The sequence below is a fragment of the Leopardus geoffroyi genome, chromosome D1, assembly GCF_018350155.1.
Source record: "Leopardus geoffroyi isolate Oge1 chromosome D1, O.geoffroyi_Oge1_pat1.0, whole genome shotgun sequence".
Lineage (NCBI taxonomy): Eukaryota > Metazoa > Chordata > Mammalia > Carnivora > Felidae > Leopardus > Leopardus geoffroyi.
In genome coordinates, this window is record NC_059329.1 from 25,607,755 (window position 1) to 25,632,362 (window position 24,608).

At 46.2% G+C, this 24,608-nt stretch overlaps 1 protein-coding gene across 5 annotated transcripts in view; it reads left to right on the forward strand.

Moving 5' to 3' along the window:
* Window positions 1–24,608, forward strand: part of FLI1 (Fli-1 proto-oncogene, ETS transcription factor) — a 130,380-nt gene that overhangs the window by 96,019 nt on the left and 9,753 nt on the right. For all 5 annotated transcript variants that reach the window (XM_045483447.1, XM_045483448.1, XM_045483451.1 and 2 more), the window contains one exon: window positions 2,835–2,900. In XM_045483447.1, the coding sequence (XP_045339403.1) occupies window positions 2,835–2,900 (66 nt within the window). The remainder of the gene's footprint in view (window positions 1–2,834; window positions 2,901–24,608) is intronic.

A 24,608-nucleotide genomic window follows, 5' to 3' on the forward strand; every position in this document is an offset into this window, starting at 1 on the left:
AACCAGCCCCTCCTTCCAGGAGTGAAACTTGAACCAGGAACGGTCTTCAGGGCAAAATCCTTTTCCTAGGTTACCATGAAATATGTATTTCATGCAAGCTTTGCAGAGGTCAAACGACCCTTTCTCTTGGCTTTCTGGGAGTTTCCTGTGGAATTCATATGTGCCCAAAGAAGAACTTTCACCAAGGGGAAAATTTAATAAATGTGGTTTATCTAAGCTTCGTGCTCTCAGCTAAATCTGCACTAATGACTCAGGCAGTTTGCTCCTCTGAGACCATCATTTTTCTTTATTTGCTCCAGCCGTGAGGTTTCAGCCTGAGGGAGAGAATGTCGGGGACAGAAAGGCAGACATTCTTGGTCTTACTCCTGAGACTTTTTTTTCTATTCCCTTGGAACGCTCGGTTCTATTTCTTAACCTCCTTCCAGTCATGGAGGATTATTTCTTATTGCAGCAGAACCCGTCCGCAACTCCAGGTCCAGAAGACAAGACAAACGCTCAGCAAGCTCTTTTATAAAGGGGTCATTGTATGTCATTGCGGTGTGTGTGGGAGAAGGGATATAAAAATAGTAATGATAACCAGCTAGCATTTGCTGAACACTTACTATGAACCAAGGTCTTTTTTGAGCACTTTACAGGTATTATTCTATCCAATTGTTGCAACAACTGTGCTAAGTAGATGTTATTATTAGCCCATTTTATTGTTTTTAAAGCTTTTTGATAATGTTTATTTACATTTGAGAGAGAGACAGACAGAGCATGAACGGGGGGAGGGAGACATAGAATCAGAAGCAGGCTCCAGGCTCTGAGCTGTCAGCACGGAGCCTGACGCGGGACTTGAACCCATGAACCATGAGATCATGACCTGAGCCAAAGTAGGACACTTAACTGACAGAAACACCCAGGTGCCCTTTAAAGCTTTTTTTTTTTTTAAGTTTATTTATTTATGGAAAGAGAGAGCAAGAGCACAGGCAGAGAGAGAGAAAGAGAGAGAGAGAGGGAGAGAGAGAATCCCAAGCAGGCTTCACACCATCAGTTCAGACCCCGACGCAGGGTGCAAATCCACAAACTGTGAGATCATAACCCGAGCTGAAATCAAGAGTCAGACGCTTAACCGACTGAGTCACCCAGGCACCCCAGCCCATTTCCGACACCATTTTCTCTGTGGCTTAGAGAGATTGGGTAAATTGAGGGAGGTTACCGAGCTAAGGGTTAAGAGGCAGGTCTAACTTTCAACACTTGTCTGCATAACAACTGTATTGAAATGAGGTTGTCACAGCCTCACCTGATCCTTGATGTTTTTCAGAATGGACTAACCAAATGCCTCTGGTTCTTGGGATATTATATACACGTGACTGTTTCCTTTCTAAAATGGTCTGCACACATCCACGCTTTGGCATATTGTGGTCTCAGAACCGCCTCCACCCCGCCCCTCTTTTTCGCTTGGAATGGTTTCAGAGCTAGAAGGAACGGTCGCCCAAGCCACAAGTCATAGGTGCTGGGCAGCTGGGTGATTCCCGTAAAATTCTCTCCCTCGTTGTCTGGCCTGGAAGGGCACACATTTTCTCCGAGGCGCACAACCAAACGCCCACAGCTGGGTGAGGCAGCGGCTGTGCTCCTGCAACCCCGCCATGACTGGAGGCTAAAAATAGGAGTGTCTGCCAGCCCATCCCCTGTCCTAAGCCCTGGCACCCAAGTCAGCCGCCCGTCTGCAGAGGGAAGGGAAAATTTGCAAAGACTTCCCCAGCCTCCAACACCTATGGCAGGCTTATCCTGTCGTCTGCAAAAGCACATCCCAGCCCTGGTCTTGAGGGCACTTGTGAGTTTCCCCAGGAGACTCTGGAGGAGAATTGCAAACATGCCTACATTTCACAAAACGAAACTCTTGGGTTCTTTTGAAACTAAGGAACGAGCCCCATTTTAGGGGAAAGGGGGAGTTTTTACGTGCAACAGAAAAGAACTGTCACCCCTGTGAAATTCCTAGGGCAGTGCCCGGTAAGAGTAGTTACGCGTTAAGGGTTCATCTTAGGAGATGGGGTAGCAGCACTCTGGAAATTGAATGTATTGTGCCCCACGATCAGCTGTGTTCTCTCAGACATTTGCAAAGGAAGGCAAGGGTTACTACCGGCCCTCCTGCCATCCTGACCCCTTCCCAACCGCCAACACTCCTCTCCATTCTCAGTGACCGATACCCAAGCATCTCACCCGCCAGTAAAATGACCTGTCTGTAAACCCACCGGATACCATAGCACGCAGGAACTGTATAGCCGCTTCTCCAGGGTGTGGCAAAACTGCAAACTGCAGGCCAGATCGCTCCAACTCTGGCCCATGGACAAAACAAAACAAGACAAAACAAAACAAAAACAAAGAAGAATGTACAGCAGAGACTGCAGTTAGCCCACAAAGCCTAAAATATTTACTATCTGGTCTTTATAGAGAAAGCTTGCCAACTCCTCCTGTAGTTTAACCCCTTCGTTTTGCTGCTGCAGAAATCAAAGTCTAGACTTCCCTACGGCCGCACAGGGAGAGTCTCAGTCCTGTGCTCCTGCCATGATGGGGTGTGGACACCCAGGAGCTTCAGAACCGTAAACATGGCTGCTGGGGAGGGCTGTGCGTGCCCCACTCACGGGTATTCTGTCCTAACTAGCTCTGGCCGGAGCTCCAGGAATCAAACACATTCCCCGCAGGAGGCAGGATGGATTCCACGAACTCTTTCTCTCAAGGAGCCATCTGTCTCTCTTACCTACCCGGATCTATTCCCCTCCTGACTCCCTTCTCCTCCCATCTTCTACTCCTGATCTACCCTTGTTATAACGTGCTTTTGCTTTGCCTTACAGGTTCACTGTTGGCCTATAACACGACCTCCCACACAGACCAGTCCTCACGACTGAGTGTCAAAGAAGGTGAGTCTGTTCTCTCATGCCTTTTCTTCAGTCCCAGGAACGGCACGGTTCCATGCTGTTAAGATTGGCGTGGGGAACTCCAAATCGGTGCACTCTTAACCTTAAAAACAAGATCTGTGGTTATTTTATGAGGAAAAACTGGTTTATGTGGGAAGGGCAGAGAATAGCAATTCAGGATAAACAAGCTATGGCGAAAGCATAGGTCAGCCCAACAAACAAAGGAGAGAGGAACTTATTTTATGGAGAACATGGAGGAAGTTGGGAGGAGTTGTTGTGAATGTAAGTCCACTGGAGAAAAGTAAGAGTTCGGGGTGGGGGGGGGTGATGACAGCTTCTCATTGGCTGAGGTGCAGGGGGTAGCTGATTTCTTACAGGAGATGTAATGTACATCTTTCCCTGTTGGAACCGGTAACTGATGATTCTTTCCTGTTGGGATTCATCTGTTGTGGTAGGTCATTGACACATCTGTTGAAGTCTGTAATTGACCATTCTTCCTGTAATTGACATGTGAGTGGTACTGCCCCCCTCCCCCACTAGGTCTCTCTTTCTGGCCCCCAACTCCATTTTATTGAGGTTTCCCTTTGTTAATTTTCAAGCACCAAATCCTTTGTTCCACTCAGATTTTTCTAGCATACAAGGCAAGAAGCCAAAGCATATCCCGCTTGCACTAACTGCAAAAATGCAGCAAGGTTTTGGGGCACCTGGTTGGCTCAGTTGTTGAGCCTCGGACTCTTATTTCAGGTCAGGTCATGATCCTGGGGTCATGGGATCGAATCCTGCATTGGGCTCCACACTGAGCATGAAGCCTGCTGAGCCTGCTTGAGCTTGAGGCTCTCTCTCTCCCCTTCTGCCCCTCTCCCCTGCTCACACACACACTCTCTCTCTCTCTCTCTCAGGAATAAAAATAAAAACATTTAAAAAAATACAGCAAGGTTTTTAAATATCTTGTAATGATATCAAAGATATGACTTGACATTGTTACCCCATGAAATAAAAGCTGTTGCTCTTAGAGGACTGCACCCTTTCAAAGCTGGAAGTTGGGGGCTTTTCTCTGTTGAAGATCATGAAATGAAGATTTTTAAGGATTCTTGCAAAGCCACATTTTAAGGGTCTCTTTTTTTTCCTAACAAATTTTAGCAATGCCAATTTATTTTTATTTATTTTTTATTTTTTTTTATTTTTTCAACGTTTATTTTTTTGGGACAGAGAGAGACAGAGCATGAACGGGGGAGGGGCAGAGAGAGAGGGAGACACAGAATCGGAAACAGGCTCCAGGCTCTGAGCCATCAGCCCAGAGCCTGACGCGGGACTCGAACTCACAGACCGCGAGATCGTGACCTGGCTGAAGTCGGACGCTTAACCGACTGCGCCACCCAGGCGCCCCGCCAATTTATTTTTAAAGTGGTGATGTGGGGATTTGGTCTAGTGGGTTTGGTTTAGTTGAGAGAGACAGGAACAACCTCAACAAATGGTATTTACCAGTGAGGATTTGATTGCAATAGCACCTCTCCACATCTTATTTACGAAACATTGTGAGGATGTGTTGTTCCAGATACTGTGTTAGATTCCAGGCATTTAAACAAGTGAATGATTCGTGGTACCTGGTTTAAGGGAGAAAAAAATGTAAGTGAAAAAAATCGGCCCAAGGCAAAAAAAAAAAAAAAAAAAAAAAAAAAAAAAAAAAAAAAAAAAAAAAAAAATCCACGGAGGAGGGGAATTTTGAGTGGCGGCTTAAAGAGCGAATAGGAGTCTGATGAACATACTCCCTTCCTTGACTTTCTACTTTGCCACTTTTTCTTTCATGTACATCTGCTGTATGCCCATCACTCACTTTGCCCTCTCCCCCACCCCCATCAACCCTCAGTTTGTTGGGATGAGCACTGGGTGTTGTATGGAAAGCAATTTGACAATAAATCATACATATATATATTATATATATATAATATATAATATATAATAATGCACAATATATATATTGTACATATATATAATGACAGTAAATCATATAAATATATATATATATATATATATATATATATATATATATATATAATGTACATGTGGTGTAAAATTGAATGAAGGAAGGCAGAAATTTCCCATGTAGGTTGCATGTAGTATAGCTCAGCATAAGATTTCAGAGAAACATGAAGCTCTTCTAACAGAAAAGCCTTAAGGAACATTGATTCAGAATCCTCGTGAGTTATGGAGGAGGCAGACCCAAAAAGCATGGGTGTTTTGGCCACGGTCACACCTTTGATCACATAGGACTTTGTGTTTCCTGTTAACAATTTATAATCAGATGATAACCAGAGAATTTAGTGAAAGGAATATACAACATGGTGAATCTGCTTTTAAACTTTTGTGGTTTCGTTTATTTCCTCTCCCCCGCCTCCTACCCCATGCTGGGTCCATCCTATTCATGCTACTGTTTTCCTTTCCGAATCACATTTTTTTGGATTTTGCCGTGAAAGCTAAAGTCATATTGACTCATTCTGCAGTCCAAGCCACATTTTACTTGCTGACCTAGTTAACATCATGTTGCAGATGTCTATAATAGAGAAAATATATTATAGTGGCAAACATATTAAATTCGAGGTCAGGGCACCCTTGGCTTGGTCTGGGGAGATCACTTCATGCCCCGCATCTTCGTTTCCTGTCAAATAAAAGGACTGAACTAAGTCAGTAGGGGTTTGACTCTTGAGCTCCGGGCTTCTAAAGGGATGTTCTAGAGCCGCAGGTGAGGGCTCCGCCTTCATCAGGGCCACACTGTTTTGATCTGGTTTATTTATTGAGTTAAAATTTCATTTGAGGATAGGGATCCAGCTCTTGGAAAGAAGGGGGTAAGCGAAAAAGAAGGACTGAAGGGAGAGAGGGAGAAAGGGAAGGGGAGGAAAGGAAAAGAAGGAGATCCTTCAAAGTTCCTTCAGTTGTTCAGGCTAAACCCTGCTGGCAACCAGTGAGACTGGGGCCGAGCCAATGAGAGAATATCTGATAATGGGCTTAAAATAAAGACTTTCGTTTAGAAGCAAGTCTGAATTGAGCTGCATTGATGAGCTGCAGCTCATTACTCCTCCAGGGGTCTTAGCTTTCAGCCCTCTCCTTTACCTACCATACTGCATTTCCTTCCCTTGGCTCCTTTGTGTACAGGGCGGCCGAGCATTTGCAGTGCCACTGGGCTTATTCAGGCTTATTGCAGGAGTAGCTCGCTCTTGCTGGGCAACAACCCCTCTTCTGAAATGAATTAACTGTAGTATCCAGGCAAACGCACGCTGCCAGGACCTCATTCAGGTGGTGCCGGGGCATTTATCTCCCAACATCGGCCCTGGCCTCTAGAGACCATTAAGTCTGTGCTTTGCAGGTGCATCTTTTGTCCCCAGTAAAGCTTTCCACTTGAGCTGTCTTGCTTCTGTGTTGCCTCCCCCCTTGTGAGGTGGTCTGAATCTGTCTGAAAGGCCCATCGTCCACAAAACAAAGTGCATTAGCAAGACAAAGCTAATCAGGCTTCTCTCTCCATCCTTTTCACTCTCCTCCCCACCTCTTTCCCTCTCTGTCTCCCTCTCTCTCTTCCTCTCCTGCTTTTTCTCTAATAGCTGTCTTGATTACTGAAAACATTAAATGGAAAACTCAAGAGAAAACACCGAGCCACCTTGACTCCACGTTGTTGGAATAAGACACACACACAGCCCCAAACAAGCCCAGAGTTCTTCTAGAGCAACAGAGCTGTGTGTGCGTGTGTGCCTGCGTGTGTGTGTGTGTTGTGCCTCACAAAGGGCAGGTGCTGGCATCACACACAAAGGAAAGAAGTTGAAGAGATGATGTCTATTGTGCTTCTTCCATTCACTTATCAAATGAGAGTGCCTTTTTCTTTAAAATGGCATAATCACCCTTCCAGCTTGTCTCTTGCAAATGATTGCACCCTCGGAGGGTCATTTGTGCCCAGGAAATAAGGCTTGATTTTTAAAATTAATTTATAGCAGTCTCTAAGCCGCTTTACCCAAAGTATTCTATACTCGCGGATTGGACCCAGTTAAAACAGTTGTGCTCGCTTGACTTTACTTATCAAGGCTAATGCACTTTAAAAAAATACATTAGGACGGAAGCAATTGTTACCCATTTACGATAGCAGCCACAACCGTCGTCTATATAAGGTTTTGTAATACCTTAGACACCCTCTTGCTTTGCCTCCGCTTCTGACCTGGAAACATCCTGAGAGGTAGTTAAGACTCTCTCCGTTTTGCGGAGAAAGAAAGTGAGGTTCAGCAACTTTAAGTGGTTCGCTGAAGGAGCACACAGCTGGTCAACAGCACAGCAAAGACTCAACTCCAGGTTGTAGGAGTCGAGGTTTCCCTGCTTCAGATGGTCTCCCTGGCAAATACAGCTTTTCCCTTCTGGCCCGATTTCCATGCAGACAGTATCTGGCCTATATGTTGTCGCAGCAGAGATCTGAAACTTTGCCCATTATTTTCCCCTGTGGCCACAGTTTTCCCCAGTGTCATCTCCTTCCATGCCCCGGTACTGTTCTCTTTTCTCAAAGATGAAGTCATACCCAACCCCTGACTGGCACTGCCTTCTAGTCTGAACTGCACAGAGAATCACTGAGAAAGCTTTTAAAAAACACTGGTGCCCGAGAACAAATATTGTACGACTCCACTCCTACGAGGCACCTTGAGTAGACAAATCCATAGAGAAGGAACATAGAACGATGCTTCCTGGGACCAGGAGGAGGGGGGAATGGGGAGCTGTCGTTGAATGGGTACAGAGTTTCAGTTTGGAATGATGAAAAAGTTCCAACGGTGAAAGTTACACAACACGAACGTACTTGATGCCCCTGAAATGTACACTGAAAAATAGAACGGTAAATTCTGCGATGGATGTTTTGGCACAATAAAAAAAATGAAAAATTTAAATGAAAAAAAAAAATTAAAATGTTGATTCCCAGGCCCCAGACATGACCAATTCTACTTCAGAATATCTAGGAGTGACACATGCACATTGGGAATTTTTTAAAGCTCTCCAGTTTACTCTCATAAGCTGCAGCCCAAATTGGGAAGCCTATGCTACAGTGCAGACACAAACCAGAAAGAGGAGAAGGAGACCCAGCTCAGAGCCTCCCCCGACTAGGGTTTTCCTGGAGATGCACTGGGGGGTTGATCTTGACCTTTCCTGGCCTCTCTAGAAGGAAGCACAGGACCTACAGGTTGACTGATGAAGGTGTGGGTTGAGTGAAGGGACCACGTGATCAGGATTCATTCTCCTCATCATTGTCATTGATGATGTGATCGTTATCACTGATTTTAACAAGTTTACATTAGCACCTCACTTCACATCTCAGAAATTCCTCTTATAAGCCCTCACCGTATGTATCTAAATAATACATATGGTATTGGTACCTTGATTTTATAGGGAGGACACTGGGGTTCTGGAAGTTGAGTGGCCTTACCAAGTACATCCGCAACCTGGAGCCGGGACCACTAACTCCAAACCTGTTCTCTCTGCCCTCCATGCGGAGGTGGGAGTGTGTTTGGGGGTGCAGGTCAGAGCTCCACCTTGTTTTCTGGGTAAACCTTAGGGACCCCCAGTGCTCTCAGCTGGAAAATTAAAATGCAGTCATCAGCGCACCCCTCTGGTCCAGGGCTGCTTTGCATGGCTAAACCCTCATTTCCTTAGCTCCTCATGCTGGATCTATTTAAATGCCTCTGCCTCTCCAAAAGTCAGAGGATATTGAGCTCCTTGTTTATTAACTCCTGGAACTCATAAACCTGCCAAGGGCCCATGTAGCACTGAGCTTCTTGCCCCAGCCTGGGAAGGCTTTCAGAACCGGCTGCTAAATGCAAAACCACTTCTCCACTGCGGGTGGATTGTCAGCCTGTGGAATAGCCATCGCTAGCAGTTGCCTTGGCTGATGGATAAAAAGTCTGTCTGCTTACACTCCAAGTATGGGAAAGAGAGGGGGAGAAACTACCTTTCCGCATCCTTTGGAGAGAAATGCCTAACTGGCGCTGAAGATCGTGCTAACAAGAGCCTGGCTTCCCTCAAGGAGATTTCCAGATGGCAGGGACCTGTGCACATAGCAACAGCCCCTTTTTTGCAGCCCTTTATTGTTTGCCAAGCATTTGCACATCCATTATCTCATTTGCGCCTCATGCCATCACCATGAGACAGCAGGGCTGGTATTATTATTATTATTATTATTATTATTATTATTATTTCATTCTGTAGGTAATGAAAACTAGGCACAGAGATTACGGGGTTCATTTGAAGTCATCCAGGTCTTAGGGTAGAGCAGGGCTCAAACGTAAGCCTCTGGCTTCTTTCCTCCCTCCAGGCTGTTTCTCATATCATCATCTCAACATATTTAATTCAATCATGTAATGATAATTTGAATTAACTAAATTATTTAATTCATGCTCTGAATTTACCTAAGGTAGGTATTCCTCTCTTACTTCGGCATTGTATTATCTTCATTAAAACTCGGGGTGCCTTGGGGCACCTGGGTGACTCAGCTGGTTAAGCGTCTGACTTCAGCTCGGGTCATGATCTCGTGGTCAATGAGTTCAAGCCCCGCATCAGGCTCTGTGCTGATAGCTCGGAGCCTGGAGCCTGCTTTGGACTCTGTGTCTGCCTCTCTCTCTGCCCCCTCCCCTGCTCTCACTCTGTCTCACTCTCTCTCTCTCTCAAAAATAAACATTTAAAAAATTATATAAAAAAAAACCTCGGGGTGCCTGGATGACTTAGTCAGTTGAGCATCTGACTTTGGCTCGGGTCATGATCTCAGAGTTCATGAGTTCGAGCCCCGCATCAGGCTCCGTGCTGACAACTTAGAATCTGCTTGGGATTCTCTTTTTCTCTCTCTCTGTCTCTGCTCCTCCCCAGCTCATGCTCTCTCTCTCTCTCTCTCTCTCTCAAAATAAATGAATAAGCTAAAAAAAAAAACACAACCTTAAGATCTGTACACAGACTGTATGATCCTGGACAAGTCACTTACTTTTTCTGTGTCAGTTTCCTAATGTATAACATGAGGACAATTTTAGTACCCCTCGAGGGCTGATACAGTACTCATAAATCACTTATTAGTGTGGTATCTGACTTTCCAATAAGTGCTCCATGTTTGCTCCATGAATTGTAATAATAGTTGGCATTATTGCAAAATAATTAGAATATTTTTGAGGGGTTCCCATTTGCTGACACTGTACCGAAGGCTGAGAAGGGTACCTTAGCATATCACCTGGCGTGGCAATACCACGGGTGAGACACCGGCGGTGCGTAAGGTCTTCTTGGGGAGATGCACGTGGAACTCGTAAGGAGTAAAATGAAATTGCATATAATCAATTAGAAAAACACATGCTAGGTACAAGAAGTTCTCTGAGACTCATGGAGCGATAAAAGAATCATTAAATGCAAATCCCAAAGAGATGTGAGGCCAGAGGCAACGTGGGTCCGGCTGAGACCACACGGGGAGTGAAGGCAAGTGGCAGAGCTTAAAGTCACTCGGTACCTTGGTCAGAAAGGGACCAAAATTCTGTGATTCGCGTCCTTCTCCACCTTATTCCGTCACCTCTTCATTTATTAAGAACCTACCGTGTTTGGGACACTGGGCGGAGCCCCAGAAACATGGTGTGCCAACCAGCACCTGCCATCAAGGGGATTGGAATCAGAGATCTATAGATTAGGCCAGTAAGCAATTAAATAGTGTGTGGTGGAGTATGGGTGATGTATCACCAGATCTTGCCATTCCCCCTGCATTACATCCTCTCTGGGGTGTCCTTTAGATGATTTAATTTTCGAGGTCGCAGTTAAAGATGGGGCACCCCTGGAAGTCTACAGTATGGTAGTTTTGGAAATGGCTGTGGAAACCAGGGGAAGGTGGTCGACCCCAACACCAATCAGTGGGTCTGGGCCTGCCATGTATGTGTGGGGGCCGCAGTGTGGAGGCGCCATATGTGTTCAGGTTCGATTTGGGGAAAGGGACCAGGGGAGCTTCTCTGGGGGTGTATGAGCATGCCCTGTGGGAGCAGCAAGGCCTCCCAACAAGGCTCATGGGTGACATGGGCGTGAGGTAGGGGGCCCTGCATGGACTCTGGGTGGCTCACGTGAAGCTGAGAGACCAAGTCCCCTTGGGCGTCTCCCTGTGGGACAGGAAGCTCAGCAAAGGAACCCAGAGCCAGGAATCTGTTTCAAAATAATGGGGGCTGGGGAGGGGGAGTGGATGGGAGGAGAGCTAAAAGGACACTGGCCCTGAGTCCATGCTTGTTAAAGCAGGATAAAGGGCCCTCTACGCTTCCGTCGACTTCTGTCTCTGCGTTTCTACGCCTCTGAAATTTTCCACAAGTTAAAAGATGCCTTGAGGGGCGCCTGGGTGGGGCAGTCGGTTAAGCGTCCGACTTCAGCCAGGTCACGATCTCGCGGTCCGTGAGTTCGAGCCCCGCGTCAGGCTCTGGGCTGATGGCTCAGAGCCTGGAGCCTGTTTCCGATTCTGTGTCTCCCTCTCTCTCTCTGCCCCTCCCCTGTTCATGCTCTGTCTCTCTCTGTCCCAAAAATAAATAAACGTTGGAAAAATAAAATAAAATAAAATAAAAGATGCCTTGAGAAGTTTCGTTTTGATGGGAAAAGACACAGAGATGAGCTCAGAATACGTATTCCTAAAGCTGTGTACTGTGTGTGTCGCATAGTGAATGAGGGTGATGCGTCTCTGAGTACAGCATTTGGGGGAGAGTGGGCTTCGGGCAGCCTCCTGAGTGTAGTGTCTCTGCGGGAGGGGAGGGTGAGTGTGGGGTTGGGTGTGGGCACGCCTCGGACAGAGCAGCACGTGGGGGATTGTTCTGGAACATGTGTACCACTGTGAGGTGAGCTCCTGTTATTTTTAGGGAGTAAATAACCTCTCTTATGGAGCAGGTTAGATGGTTAACATGTACTTAGAATTTAAGGGTATTGAGGCCTCACAGGAGGGCCTGTTAAGAACTTTGTCATTATATGTTTTTCCTTTATGGTGAAACACCCCTAATCCATTTTTAGCAAAGCAGGGATGATTGCTGAATGTGTGTTGTATGTGTGTGTGTGTGTGTGTGTGAGAGAGAGAGAGAGAGCGAGAGCGAGAGAGCGTGTGCTGTTTCTGTGGTCCAAAGGCAGGATTTATGATTATAGAATAGACAGTAGCTTGCTCTCTCCATTTTACTTTTTTTAAAACTGTTTTTCTTTGAAATTCCAGAGTTAATGTTTTGTCTGCTTTCGATCTGACCCTCTTTGGAGAGCTACGTGTGTGTGTGTGTGTGTGTGTGTGTGTGTGTGTGTGTGTGTTCACCAGAGAGAGATTGAAAGAGAGAGAGAAAGAGAGAGAGCTGGAAACAAAGAGTCGTTGTCTCCAAACTGTAGCAGGCAGGAAACCCCAATCCCAAGGGAATTTAGCCAGCCAGCCCTGTCCCGGAGTCAGACTCCAGCTCTCTGAATTCAATTTGACAGCTTGTCTGGGACACTTTCTAAGTAACCATTATCCTTCCTTTCTCTTAAGTAAAAGCACTGTTATTTTTTTCCATGGGTGTGCTGTGTGCACTGTTATCACACATGTGTGGCTTCCACACAGCGACTAGGACATGCTTTCTCTAAATTATTGGAAACACTTAGCCTGTTTCCTAAGACAAGTGTAAATTTGTTCCAGAATAATGAGGCAAACGACTTTCAGTATTGTACCATTGCAGTGTTAGAGGAAGGTATAGAGGAATTTGTTGGGTCATTTCTTTTTTTTCCCCTTTAGTTCTAGTTAAGGAAGGAGTTCCCTTATTTGAAGGAGCTTATCTGTCTCAGGAATATTCAAATTGTATACATTTTATTCCTTTGAGGATTTTTAAAAAAATATATCCAAGGAAAGATCTCTTGCCATGATCATTCCCCTCAGTATCTGTGTTGGATCGACTGACTGCCTGTTTTAAAGAAATAGACCACCATACATCACACTGCAGGAAGAGAATTCAGAGGTACATGTATGTTCACGATGAGACCCCCAGGGTTGTATGGGGCAGACACACACACAACTATGGTGACCGCCTGAAGTGCCGGGTGGGAGCCTCTCAGTCTTGGCTTCTTCAGTTACTCAGATCAATTGACTTTGCCACCACAACATGGTGGAATTGTGAGGCAAAACCAGCTTTTCCGTGTGAGTGTGTGTGTGTGTGTGTGTGTGTGTGTGTGTGTGTGTATTTGAAGGCTGTCCAGGTTGAGCGAGGCAGGATCCACAGGCACATATCCCAGAACAGTCTAGGTGTTTTCAGGGTTCAGGAATGGGACAGCTTTGCCCAATGGCACATACCCTTTCTCCTCTGTCTCCCCCCCACACACACCCCAATCTATGTCTTAGAAAGCCACATTCTGAAATCTACCCCCCACCCCAAAAACACCCCCACCATGGAGAGCCAATGTTGTAGTTGAATATTTGATGGAGAAGAAATGTGCCTCACACCTTAAGGCGCAAGTCAGATGATATCTCCTCAATATGACCATCCATCCGTTCCCAGAGGGCTTTGCTTGTAGCCACTGTTTCCCCAGTTTAGCATTCAATGGATTCTGTCATAGTAGTCTTTTGTCTTACAAGACTTGAAGCATCTTGGAGATGGGTACTGTGTCTTAGACAAGGCCACTGAATTGATGGATGAAAATTATAGGCAAAATGCCTTAAACGACTCCCAAGAGTTTACTGTACAACTAACTCTTCGTGCTGTTTCCCAATTTGAGAGTGATATTTGGACTTCATATGATGCAGAGGTGGTATGTGGTATGGAACTTGCCTTCCCTTTCTACCTTGCCTCCAATCTCCCCTTCACTTGACCCCCAAGGTGATTCTTCGGAAGCTATGATCAGTCCCATCCAGGAGGATAGGGAAGAGTTTGCCGAGAGCAGATTCTAGTCACAAGATGATGGTTCTCCTTCACCCTTGTGGCCCAGTTTTGATCAGCTTAAGCTCCCCTTGGAGGCCCTTCACATCTGGGTCCTCCGGTTGTGTGTTCCATTGCAAAAAAAGGCAAAGGAGAACCAAGCCAAGGAAAGTAGCATCGCAGGAAAAATGTAACTCCTACTGACTTCAACCTTCCTCTCCTTTCCTTCCTTTCCTTTTATCACCTTCCCCTATAATGATAACAGCTAACACTCACTGAGTGCTTACACGTGCCAAGAACATTCTATTCACTTCACGTTTACACTTCATAACAACCTCATTTAGTTGGTACTATTATTATTCCCATTTCACATATGAGAAAACTGGGGCACAGAGAAGTTAACCCCAAATCACAAAGCTAGTATGAGAACTGCGTCTGTTACTGCAGCCTCTTGCCCACAGGGCAGTTCCAAGGCCTCACAGTTGCCTCTTCCTATTCCATACACCACCCCATGGAAACGCCCATTTCTTCCAGGCAGCTGATGTCACCTAGCTACTAAGGTGACATGATTAGCTTAAGGGATTCCTGCTGTGGTCCAAAAAATCAGGAACCTGACTCAGTGTCTGCATTTCAAGAAGCAAGTTAGGTGGTTTCACAGATGTGCTTTTCATTAATATGCTTTACGATTTCCATGACATTACACGTTCTTTTGTATTCAATATTACATTTAAAAGAATAAAGGCAAAAGAGAAGAGATCTAGACAAGGAAACGATATATTATGGAATACTAGGCCAATCGATAAGGATGGCAACAAACTTAATCTTAATTTTTTTGGTGTTTGTTTATTTATTTTGAGAGGAAGGAGGCGGGGGAGAGGGAGTCTTAAGCAGGCTACACACTCAGTGTGGAGCCCAATGGCAGGGCTCAATCCCACGACCGAGATCACGACCTGAGCCAATATCAAGAGTTGGACACTTAACCTACTGAGCCATGTAGGCACCCCACAGACGTAATTTTTAGAATGAGGGTGAATAGATACCAGTCTAATAAATCTATTTGTGAAACGTCCCTCAAATCACAACCAGTAAGCAATCCCTTGCCTCTATAAGCTTCATTGGCCCATGGTTCTCAAGGAGGAGAAAGAAAGATACCAGAATGCCTGTGAGCATTTTGAAGACATGTGCCAGGACCCTCCAGCCACCCCACCCCACACACCCTTCTCAATTCCTGTGTACCTGTGCCGGGCGAAGGGGCCCGGGATGAAGTCAGAGCTGAGAGATTTGTGTTCTTAGAATGAGTGCTTTCCATTGCTTCCGAAATCTTGTCCCCTGACATCACCCCACCATGGGGAGCCGGAGCTTTATTTGAATACTTAAGGGAGAAGAAGTGTGCCTTCCTTGCTCTGCATCAACACCCTTTCTGCCACCACAGTTTTGGCCTTTTCCTGTCCCTGTGCCCAAAGGCACACTCAGGACCCTGGTCCTGGTCCTCACTGCTTTCAAACTCCCACGTTGGCCTTCCTGCCCTCCTTGGGCATGTCTTTTGTCTATATGTTTATTGAAGCTGCTCTTAGATGCTCCCTGGAGAAATCAAGAACCCAATCAGCACCAACTTGCCCAGTAACGTTAATGACTGATGACAATGAAGGGATGAGCTCTGCTGCATTTTAAGAAGAGAAAATGGCTTTAAATAAACCTAGGAGGGGGAAAGAGGAAAGGTGCAAGGCTGTGGGAAAGTATTTGGAGGCCACTTGATCTCAAAAGCACCCTTTCAATCCCTCGGCCAGACAACAACTCCTCCCCTGCCACTGGGGAGGGACCTCCCATGGCAGTGCCCAGTGGGGTGCAGCTCCCACCCCAGTTAATGCCAGTTTCTCGGTAGGATCTCACACTGACTAAGTGGGCCATTCAAGTTCTGAATCTCCAATTCATCTCCAGACTCTTGCCTCTTGCTATTTTAGGCCTCTCATGTCTACCAAGTTTCACTTTGACTCAGACATTTCATCCCATTCCAGATAACAGAGCTACGACTCAAAATGAAATTGGCCTTGGTTGATGTAACTCCATTTCTATTGCCATGTGGTCTTGGTTAATAATAGAAACTAGAAGTGACCCCTGTGGCTATTTTGAGTAGTGAGTTCCCAAAGTACTTTGGAAAGAAAATAGGAAGTCCAGAAGGGCTCCAGAGGACCTACTCGTGGCCACCTCAAAACAAAATATTCCAAATGCATTTGTTTTGCAAAATATACTGATACAGAAATTATACAGGGAGATTGTTTGGAGGAAGTAGTTATTGGAAAGTCTTTGAAGGAAGCTTGCTTAGTCTCATGCTTATAAGACAAATTCCATCTTCTCTCTCTCTCCAGAGAGAGAGAGAGAGAGAGAGAGAGAGAGAGCAGCTTCTTTCCTGCCAGATAGAGGTGTAGGGGTTTGGGGCATCTTCTAGTGAAAAGCCAAGACATCGATAGCATCGTTTGTTATTTTAATATAAAAGCTTTTCCCAAGTTCTTTGTATAGATGTTAACAACTTACTCAGTTTAGAGAAGCTCCTATATAAGTAAATAAAGAACTTATTTCTCATGAAAGAGCCTTTGGGGAAAAGATCAAGTCTTTGAGGAAGAAAGAGTACAGCTAGAAACACTAACCAGGACTTGTGTGGGCTTTTCCTCTCTCATCTCGGGGATTTGTAAGCTCTCACATGGGAGGGTCAATAAAAAGTTTAAACATGCCTCCTTGATAAAGCTCAGATTCTTGTGTCAGGCATACTCTAAAGAGGAAGTGGTAGTTAAGTGGTATTATTACTTTGTCTATTAAAATTCGACACACCTTTCAAAGCCCATTTCAAGCCCCACCTTCTTCCAAGTTATTTCTTCCTTACTCCCCAAGACTACGATCTCCTCTCAAACCCTGACCACACTCACAAACTATGAACCTAATTACCTAATTACAAGATTACCTCGTAGTGTCGAATTGTGAGTTTGGTCCTACGTCCTCTTTTCCAGGATGTTTGGTAAATATCATTGACAGATGGATGGACCCAGTTGATGGGTTCACTGGAGACGAAAAATCCAGTCTTTGACAATCTAATTCAATATTTACTCAATCCTTATGCTTCACTAAAGACAGAACCAAAAGAAATTAGCTTTGGTTGACACAGAAAGATTAACTTCCTATCTCCAATGAATTAAACTCTGGAACAGGATAGCAGAACAGGATAGTGGCTATGATTCTATAGGACACTTTGGAGTATGTAAAGCATTTTCACATACATGATCTCATTTCTCCTCAGTAGAACCCAGTGGGGTTTAAAAGGGCCCTTTGGTTTCCAAACTCTGAAATTTAGAAGAATCAGCCCCCCCCCCCCCCCCCACCCAGTACCTACCTTTTACAGATAGGTTAACTGAGATTCAGAGAGATTAAGTCCCTTGCAGCTGGTCACCAGCAGAGATGGGAAGCAAATGACGGAGTTCTGAACCCCAACCCAGAGTTCTTCTAATTGCAGTGAGCTGTTTCCCTGCTTGGAACAGATTAAAGAGAAGTTATTGAATTCCTTCTAATGAAAATCTTTAGGTGCACTTACTAATACCACAAACGACCTTATGCTTGATAAGATTTAGGTACTACTTGTCCAAAGAGATGAAAATCATTCTTGGTATAATTTTGAAAAATCTGTGAGCTTAGAAAGTCTTTGGCCTGCCGGCAGAATAATTATCAGTCCTGCCCAATATCCTAGGGGAGTTTAGAGAATGGCAGTTTTTATGCTATGAGTCATACTTTCAATTTCTATTAAAATTCTTATACGGCCACATATGCTTTCTCTCAGGCTTTGGGCCTCCAGGCCTGTGCTAATTTGCATGTCTGGTTTAGATAATGTCTGAGGTCTCTTCCAGTCTGAAAAGAAGCCTCTGATTTTATTATATAAGTGAGATCGCATTCCACCTACCAAGAAGTGATGGTTCTTCTTCTTTAACTACCGTGTTTTCGTTGTGTGGATACAGGACTCAGGGATGAGAGCATTTCGTGCTTACCTGCCGGGCCACAAAGGTGGAGTATTCCTTCACAATGAACTGACCTGTCCACTTGTCCTACACTGGCCCCAGAGAACCATTTCAGATGCAGGTCAAAAGGCAAATCGCAGTGTTGGGATTTTAAGTTTCTGGATCTGAATGGCAATCCTAAGTCCACGTGAGGCTGAGACCCTAGCGTTACCAATTACCCTGATTCTACATATGCAGAAATTGGTGAACTCTTTCCTGGACTAGACTCTCACCTTTTACTGCCCTCACCCAAATGTCAAAAGAACACTGTCAGGTTTTTTTTTTTTTCACTGATTTCGCTGTCTTCCGACACAGAGTAATTCTCACTGACCAAAGAACTAGTAAAAGGGCATTGACTTTCCAGGAGGGCTTTCAGATCAACATAGGCCCGTCTGGTCGCTCTTCCTGAGAACACGATGGTGCTGGGGAGAGCTCTATTTTCACGACATTAGACAGCTCAAGGCTTTGCTCCAATTACGTATTTTCGGCGAGGCCCTCCCCACCGCTGGGCTGTCTATTTCTCTCTCAGTGTTTTCCTTTTCTCCACAGCACTCACCACCTTCTCCTATACGATGTAGTTTGCTGTTGGTTTTGAATGTAAGCTCCACAGAGCAGGGATGTGCATCGAGCCGTCACTATTCTCAGCACGTAGAGCAGTGTCTTGCAGAGTAGCAGACTCTCAATAAAATTTGGCTGAACGAACGAATGTGTTGTGGGATAGGAGATATCGATGAAGTCCAATAAGCTGGTATTGGGGAGGGGAGGAATCTTGGAGCGGGCGAGGAAAACAAAGGCAAGGAAGACACAGGCCCTCTCTTCCAAATGATTACCGCCAGGCAAAGGGGGATACGAAGAATTCGCAAGAAGACAGAACAAGGAAGAACAATGAACATCAGACTCTCACCAGAGAGCCTTGAAAAGAAAATGATGCCCAAGTTCAAGCCCTAAGTGAACTGTTAGCGTTTCTTGTTCCTACTTGGAAGCCTTTTAAAACCTGAGGCAGGTTTGACCAAAAGCCTTGCACTTCAGTTGTGTCTACATGGCCCAATGTGGAGGGGAATGTGGGCAAACACCCAATTAATCTAGTCAGTGTGGATTGCTTTTCCACATAAGGCTGGCCCCAAAAATCCCACTTTGAGGCCTTATCAAAATAAATACGTCATTTAGACTCCAGTGTCGTTCAGACACAGAGCCCATGGGAGAAACAAAGTGAAGGAAGGGTCCAGGCTCAGCAGGGAGAGTCACGTGACTATGGCAAGGCCGCGCCTGGCGAATGCGCCACTCGCCTTTCCAAACTTTTCGTATTTAAAAACCATCCATTTTTTTTTCAGGCATTTTTCTCATATGTCCTTTTTTCCCTTCGCACATATAATATCTTAAACAGTACCTCCATTATGCTCCACACAGCGGGGCTGGTTCTGAGGCTGAGGGGCTGTTTGGATTCCAGGACAAGATCCTTGAGCAGAGGAAATCTGATCCAGGATGTTTTTTTTTCTGTGAGTTCCAAGTTTGAGGAAAGCCTTCCCTAGATATTTCCCTCCTCCTGAGGTCTCAGTGGAAGCCAAGATCTTCTGTTGCTCTTTGGAACATAAGATGCCACTGAGGTGAAGGCGAGGCTGCCCCTATAGAACGGGTTGAAGTGAGGTGAGGACACAGCTCTGAGCATCGAGGCTGGCCAAGCGGGGACCTAGAGTTGCTGGCCATTGGGTTGATGCTAGACTCTTAACACCTAAGCCTACTGTACCAGCAGGCAGCCCATAGCCACTGCCCCTCGCCATCTTCTAGGGCGGTGTCTCTCACACAACGGTCCAGGCTAAAGCATTTCTTGTTTCAAAAGAGAGCCCACACTTGGGGCGCCTGGGTGGCTCAGTCGGTTAAGCGTCCGACTTCCAGCTCAGGACATGATCTCACAGTGGGTGAGTTCGAGCCTTGCATTGGGTTCTCTGCTGTCAGCAGGAGCGCACTTTGGATTCTCTGCTCCTCCCTCTCTCTCTGTCTCTGTCTCTGTCTCTGAAAAATAAATAAACATTAAAAAACAGAGAAAGAGAGAGAGAGAGAGAGAGCCACACTTGATTCCAACTTGGGGATCCCTGATTCAGGAGCACAGGAATGGAACTATTTCTTCTCCTTTATGGTTTCTCTTCCTTTCCAAGGCCTTCCTTGATGAACTTTTTAACCTCCACTCTCCAGATAAACATTTTAGCGGTGCAAGGAAGATTGACTCAGCTACAGGTGTATGGTGTATATTTTTAAGTTGCTGTTCATCAATTGTTTGTTTCCCCAGAGGAATCCTATAAAGCATGTGTTCCTCATCTTTTTGAGAAAAGAAGGACCTGAGGTTCAAAAAAACAGAGTAACCTTTTGACAAGAATCACCCAGCAGAGTACAATGGCAGAGTGAGGATCTGAACCTAGAGCCAACTGCTGCTTCTTTTTTTTTTTTAATAAAAAAAAATTTTTTTTTACATTTATTTATTTATTTATTTATTTATTTTTTAATTTTTTTTTTCAACGTTTATTTATTTTTGGGACAGAGAGAGACAGAGCATGAACGGGGAGGGTCAGAGAGAGAGGGAGACACAGAATCGGAAACAGGCTCCAGGCTCTGAGCCGTCAGCCCAGAGCCTGACGCGGGGCTCGAACTCACGGACCGCGAGATCGTGACCTGGCTGAAGTCGGACGCTTAACCGACTGTGTACATTTATTTATTTTTGAGAGACAGAGAGAGATAGAGCATGAGTGGGGGACGGGCAGAGAGAGAGAGAGAGAGAGAGAGAATCCAAAGCAGGCTCCAGGCTCTGAGCTGTCAGCACAGAGCCCAACGTGGGGCTCAAGCACACGAGCCGTGAGATCATGACCTGAGCTGAAGTTGGACGCTTAACCGGCTGAGCCACCCAGGCGTCCCCAGAGGCCAACTGCTTCTAAACATTGTGTCATAAGCCCTGGAGAAGCCCCAAGGCTTACCACAGGAAAAGGACACCTTCACAGGGACTTCCTGTGTCCTGCATAAACAGCCACTGCTCAGGTGTTAGTTGCCCGCTCACTGTGTTTGAAGTGGGAGAGCCAGGCCAGAAGGTCAGACATCTGGCAGGGTCGCTGGCAGGCGTTATCATGGAGACAGTGGCGGCCGAGAAGCCGGTTCTGAGGTGGGGGTTGGGAAGGTTCAGGAAGCAGAGCAGGCTTTCACCAGTAGGGGGCAGCGTCAAAGGCAACACAAAGAAGAGCCGGGAAGAAAGCAGCCCGAGTTGGGTCATTGGTCAGTAGGGCCTGCTTCTCAGAGACTGGGCCCGTCAGAAGAGCCCAGGACCTCACAGGGAGAAGGGGCTTTGGAGGATCGTCTGGCCCAGACTTCTCCCAACAACAAAGAAGGTTGCCCCCTTCTTTGGGGGCACCCCACATGGTTCTTCCCCCCCACATGGTTCTTCCCCCCCACATGGTTCTTCCCTGGGAGCGTCTAGGGGATGTATCTTCTTCTGGCGGGCTTGGCTTTTTCCTGGGTAGTTCAGGGCTCTGGGTCTCCTCTGGCATCCTCACTCTTTCGAGAAAGGAAGTATGGATCTGACTGAGAGAAGCCTCTGCTCTAAGCGTGAACAGCCTTGTCCATTCTTCAGCTGAAAGGTCTACATTCAGAAGCCGGGCTCTCCACGGATAAACAGGGCTAGGTGCTGCCAGATGCTTCAGCGGCAAAACCAGAAATCCGAAGAGAAGTTTCAGGGAAAATTCATCTCTTTCCATCAAGTAACAGCGTGGCCTCGTGTCGTGAGGGATAAAGAGAGAGGCTCTTGTGTGCTGGTGTCACTGCATCGTGGGCCTCCGGGTGAGGTCATGACAAAGTGGAGGGTTGCGTGTTCCCTGGTCCGTTAGGCCTTCAGACAGCCAACCGTGGGCGTCAGAGCAGAAAGAAACTTTCTTTCCTGAGTCAGTTGGCCAGATTTCTAGGACCCATTTAAAAGCTTCACACAGAAACGGAGTTAACACTGGGATGTCTATGAGAAGGTCATGTCCAGAAAAAGCTTTCCCCTTCCAACAGGGACTTTTCAGAAAAAAACCAAAAATCTCCATGCTCATATTTCCCTATTCCGGGAGGCTCTCCTGAATTCTGAGAGGCCATTTAGTGTCAGATTCAGCCACACTGAGTATCACATAATGGAGATACTGTTCAGGCCATTATATACGTGAGGCTGAATTATCGACAATGCCCAGTAACGCCCAGAGTCTCCAGAACAAGCTTCTGGTCCCTCTCTGCTTTGGCAAAAATTGATTTTAGGGCTGCCTGAAACCATGGGCTCCAGCTGGAGCCCTTTGGGTGACTTCTCTGAAAAGGAATCACAATGAGATTTGCCATCTTAGTATTCTATGAAGCCAGAGAGTGAGTTTGCCAGAGTCTGGGTGATTTTTCTGCTGATAAGGCCATCTGCCACCTGTTAGAAGATCGTCCACCGGTCTGCTGGTCCCGAATGTTCACATTTTTGAACGCTGGGCCCTCTGCTGCTACCTTAGCATGTCTTTTCAGAAGACAGTTCTCAGGGGCCCTTGGCTGGCTCAGTTGGTTAAGCATCTGACCTTGGCTCAGGGCAGGATCTCATGGTTGGTGAGTTCAAGCCCCACGTTGGGCTGTCTGCTGTCAGCAAAGAGCCCACTTGGGGCCCTCTGTCCCTGTCTCTCCCTACCCCTCCCCGACTGGTTCTCTCTCTCTCAAAAATAAACAAATAATAGAAAATACGTTAAGAAAAAAAAAGAAAAGAAAAGAAGACAGTTCTCGGAACGCAGACAGCACACACATTTGGGGGCTGTGGGGTGGAGGCGGGGCTTGGTGCCCACTCAAGCTGCTATGTGGACCCGGAACACCCTACGAGAGAATTTTCCCTGAGCTGGCTGGCCGCAGGGGTCAGGGGCTCTGACACAGCCAGGCATCGGGCCCAGGAAGGGTTGGTGTTTGCATAGAAATGTGAGTCGCTGGGTTAACTCCCCGGTCCAGGCTTTTCCATTTCAGTTACAGACATATTTCTGTTTGTGTGTCTGGAGCTAGAGCTGACCACACTGCTAGGTTTTCCCTTGTGTGACTTTCAGGAGAAAAAAAAAAAAAACACACACACACACACAAACCCTCATTTCAACAACATTGTTTAAAACTACGTAAAGTAAAATGCAGGCATGTAGATGTATGGTGTCCGCTCCTTGACTTCCCTGTGGGGACAAGGTTTTGGCCTATGCCTTGTAGTACGTGCACTGTTGTCCTTTATGCCCCGAGGGCACACAGGGCTCACGTCCCTATACGCTTCGTCACCCAGACTCGAACCACCTAAGGAAAGTCAGCGTAGGGGCCTTGAATTCTCTTCAGCTAGTGAAATAGCAAACAGTAAGAGGAAGCGCGTATCTTTGGCAAGGACAAAATATTGGCCTTATTTATTCATTCATTAAAAGAATTACTGTGTGCTTGTTCTGTGTGGGACGCTGGTCTAGGTGCTCGGTTACATCAGGGAACAGAAGAAAGATTGCCACCCCTGTGGGCCTGACGTTCGGGTAGGAGATGCAGACCAGAAACCACAAATATGAGTGAGTGATGAAATTAGGCGATAAGTGGAAAAAATAAGAACCGAGTAAGGGGGTGGGGGAGGGGAGAAGTTAATGGGTATCGGGTAGGGCTAGAGAACATGTCTCTGGGGCTAAACGTTTCTTAGGCGTATGCTAATGATGCCGATAATGATATTACTTGCCAACATGTACCGAGGCTGTCTCCACGCTCTCACTGTGCTAAGCGTTTCCCTGGATATCTCATTTAATCCGCAAGGCCGCCTGGTTCTTCAGCACTCTAAGGCAGAGTGCCAGACCCTGGTTCAGGGCCTGGGTCTTCTCCAGCGTCATGCTTTGTCTTTACAATAGGACTTACTCCAAAAACACTGGTTTTCATGTAAATGTTACATGTAGCAGCTGTCCCCACGAACCCCCGCGCCCAAAGAGTACATTTGTGAAACTCCTCAGTAAACGGGCCCAGGGGGTCCTTTGTGGACGCAGGTGCCAGTGGGAGGACTTTCCAGGCCAGGAGATAGGAATGAAAAAGCAAAAGGGAGGGGCCTCGTGGTCCGTGTTGCCCTGATTTCACACTCTGCTCTGGGACAGTTGAGACCATTGGCTAAAGACACCAGCTGGTGGCTGATGCCTCTTGCTATTTATTTCTCTGTTAAATGCACAGGCTGATTGCTGGCGGCCTCTCTGTTTCTGTCACTTCCTTTCCGGGGTTGGTTAGGTCTTCGAAAGTCTTTGCAGCCAGGCTTTCCCCCTGCGGTGGGGCAGTGGGAGAATTGCACCCCACAGCAGCCTTCCACAGCCCCTGAGGCATTGCAGGAAAGATGGGGTTACCAAACACTTTTCTGATAAAGCATCAGCTTCACACCGGGATTGGGCACTTGGAGTTAGAGAAGAATCCAGCCATCACCCACCCTCGGGTGGTTAGCGGGAACTCACCCATGCATTCTGTAACCTTGGTGTGCTTGCTGTGTTCCTGGAGGGGCCGTAAAAGAACAGGAGGCAAAGTTGATAAGTCGATGGTAATTATAGCTGTGGCCATAATCGGGTCTTCGGAATGGATATAACATAGCTTTCAGATAGGGTGGAAGCCTTCAGTAGAATAATGATTGACGAAGAAAACAATAAGTAAACTTTGAGACAGAGATCTTATCAGTGCAGTAAATCATAAGTCGAGTCAGAACTGTGGATGACACACACCAGTTCCTGGAACTTACTGATTTTTTTTTTTTCTTTTTGCGTGAACTTGTCACTTTCGATCCCACTTTCTGTTCTGTTCCTATG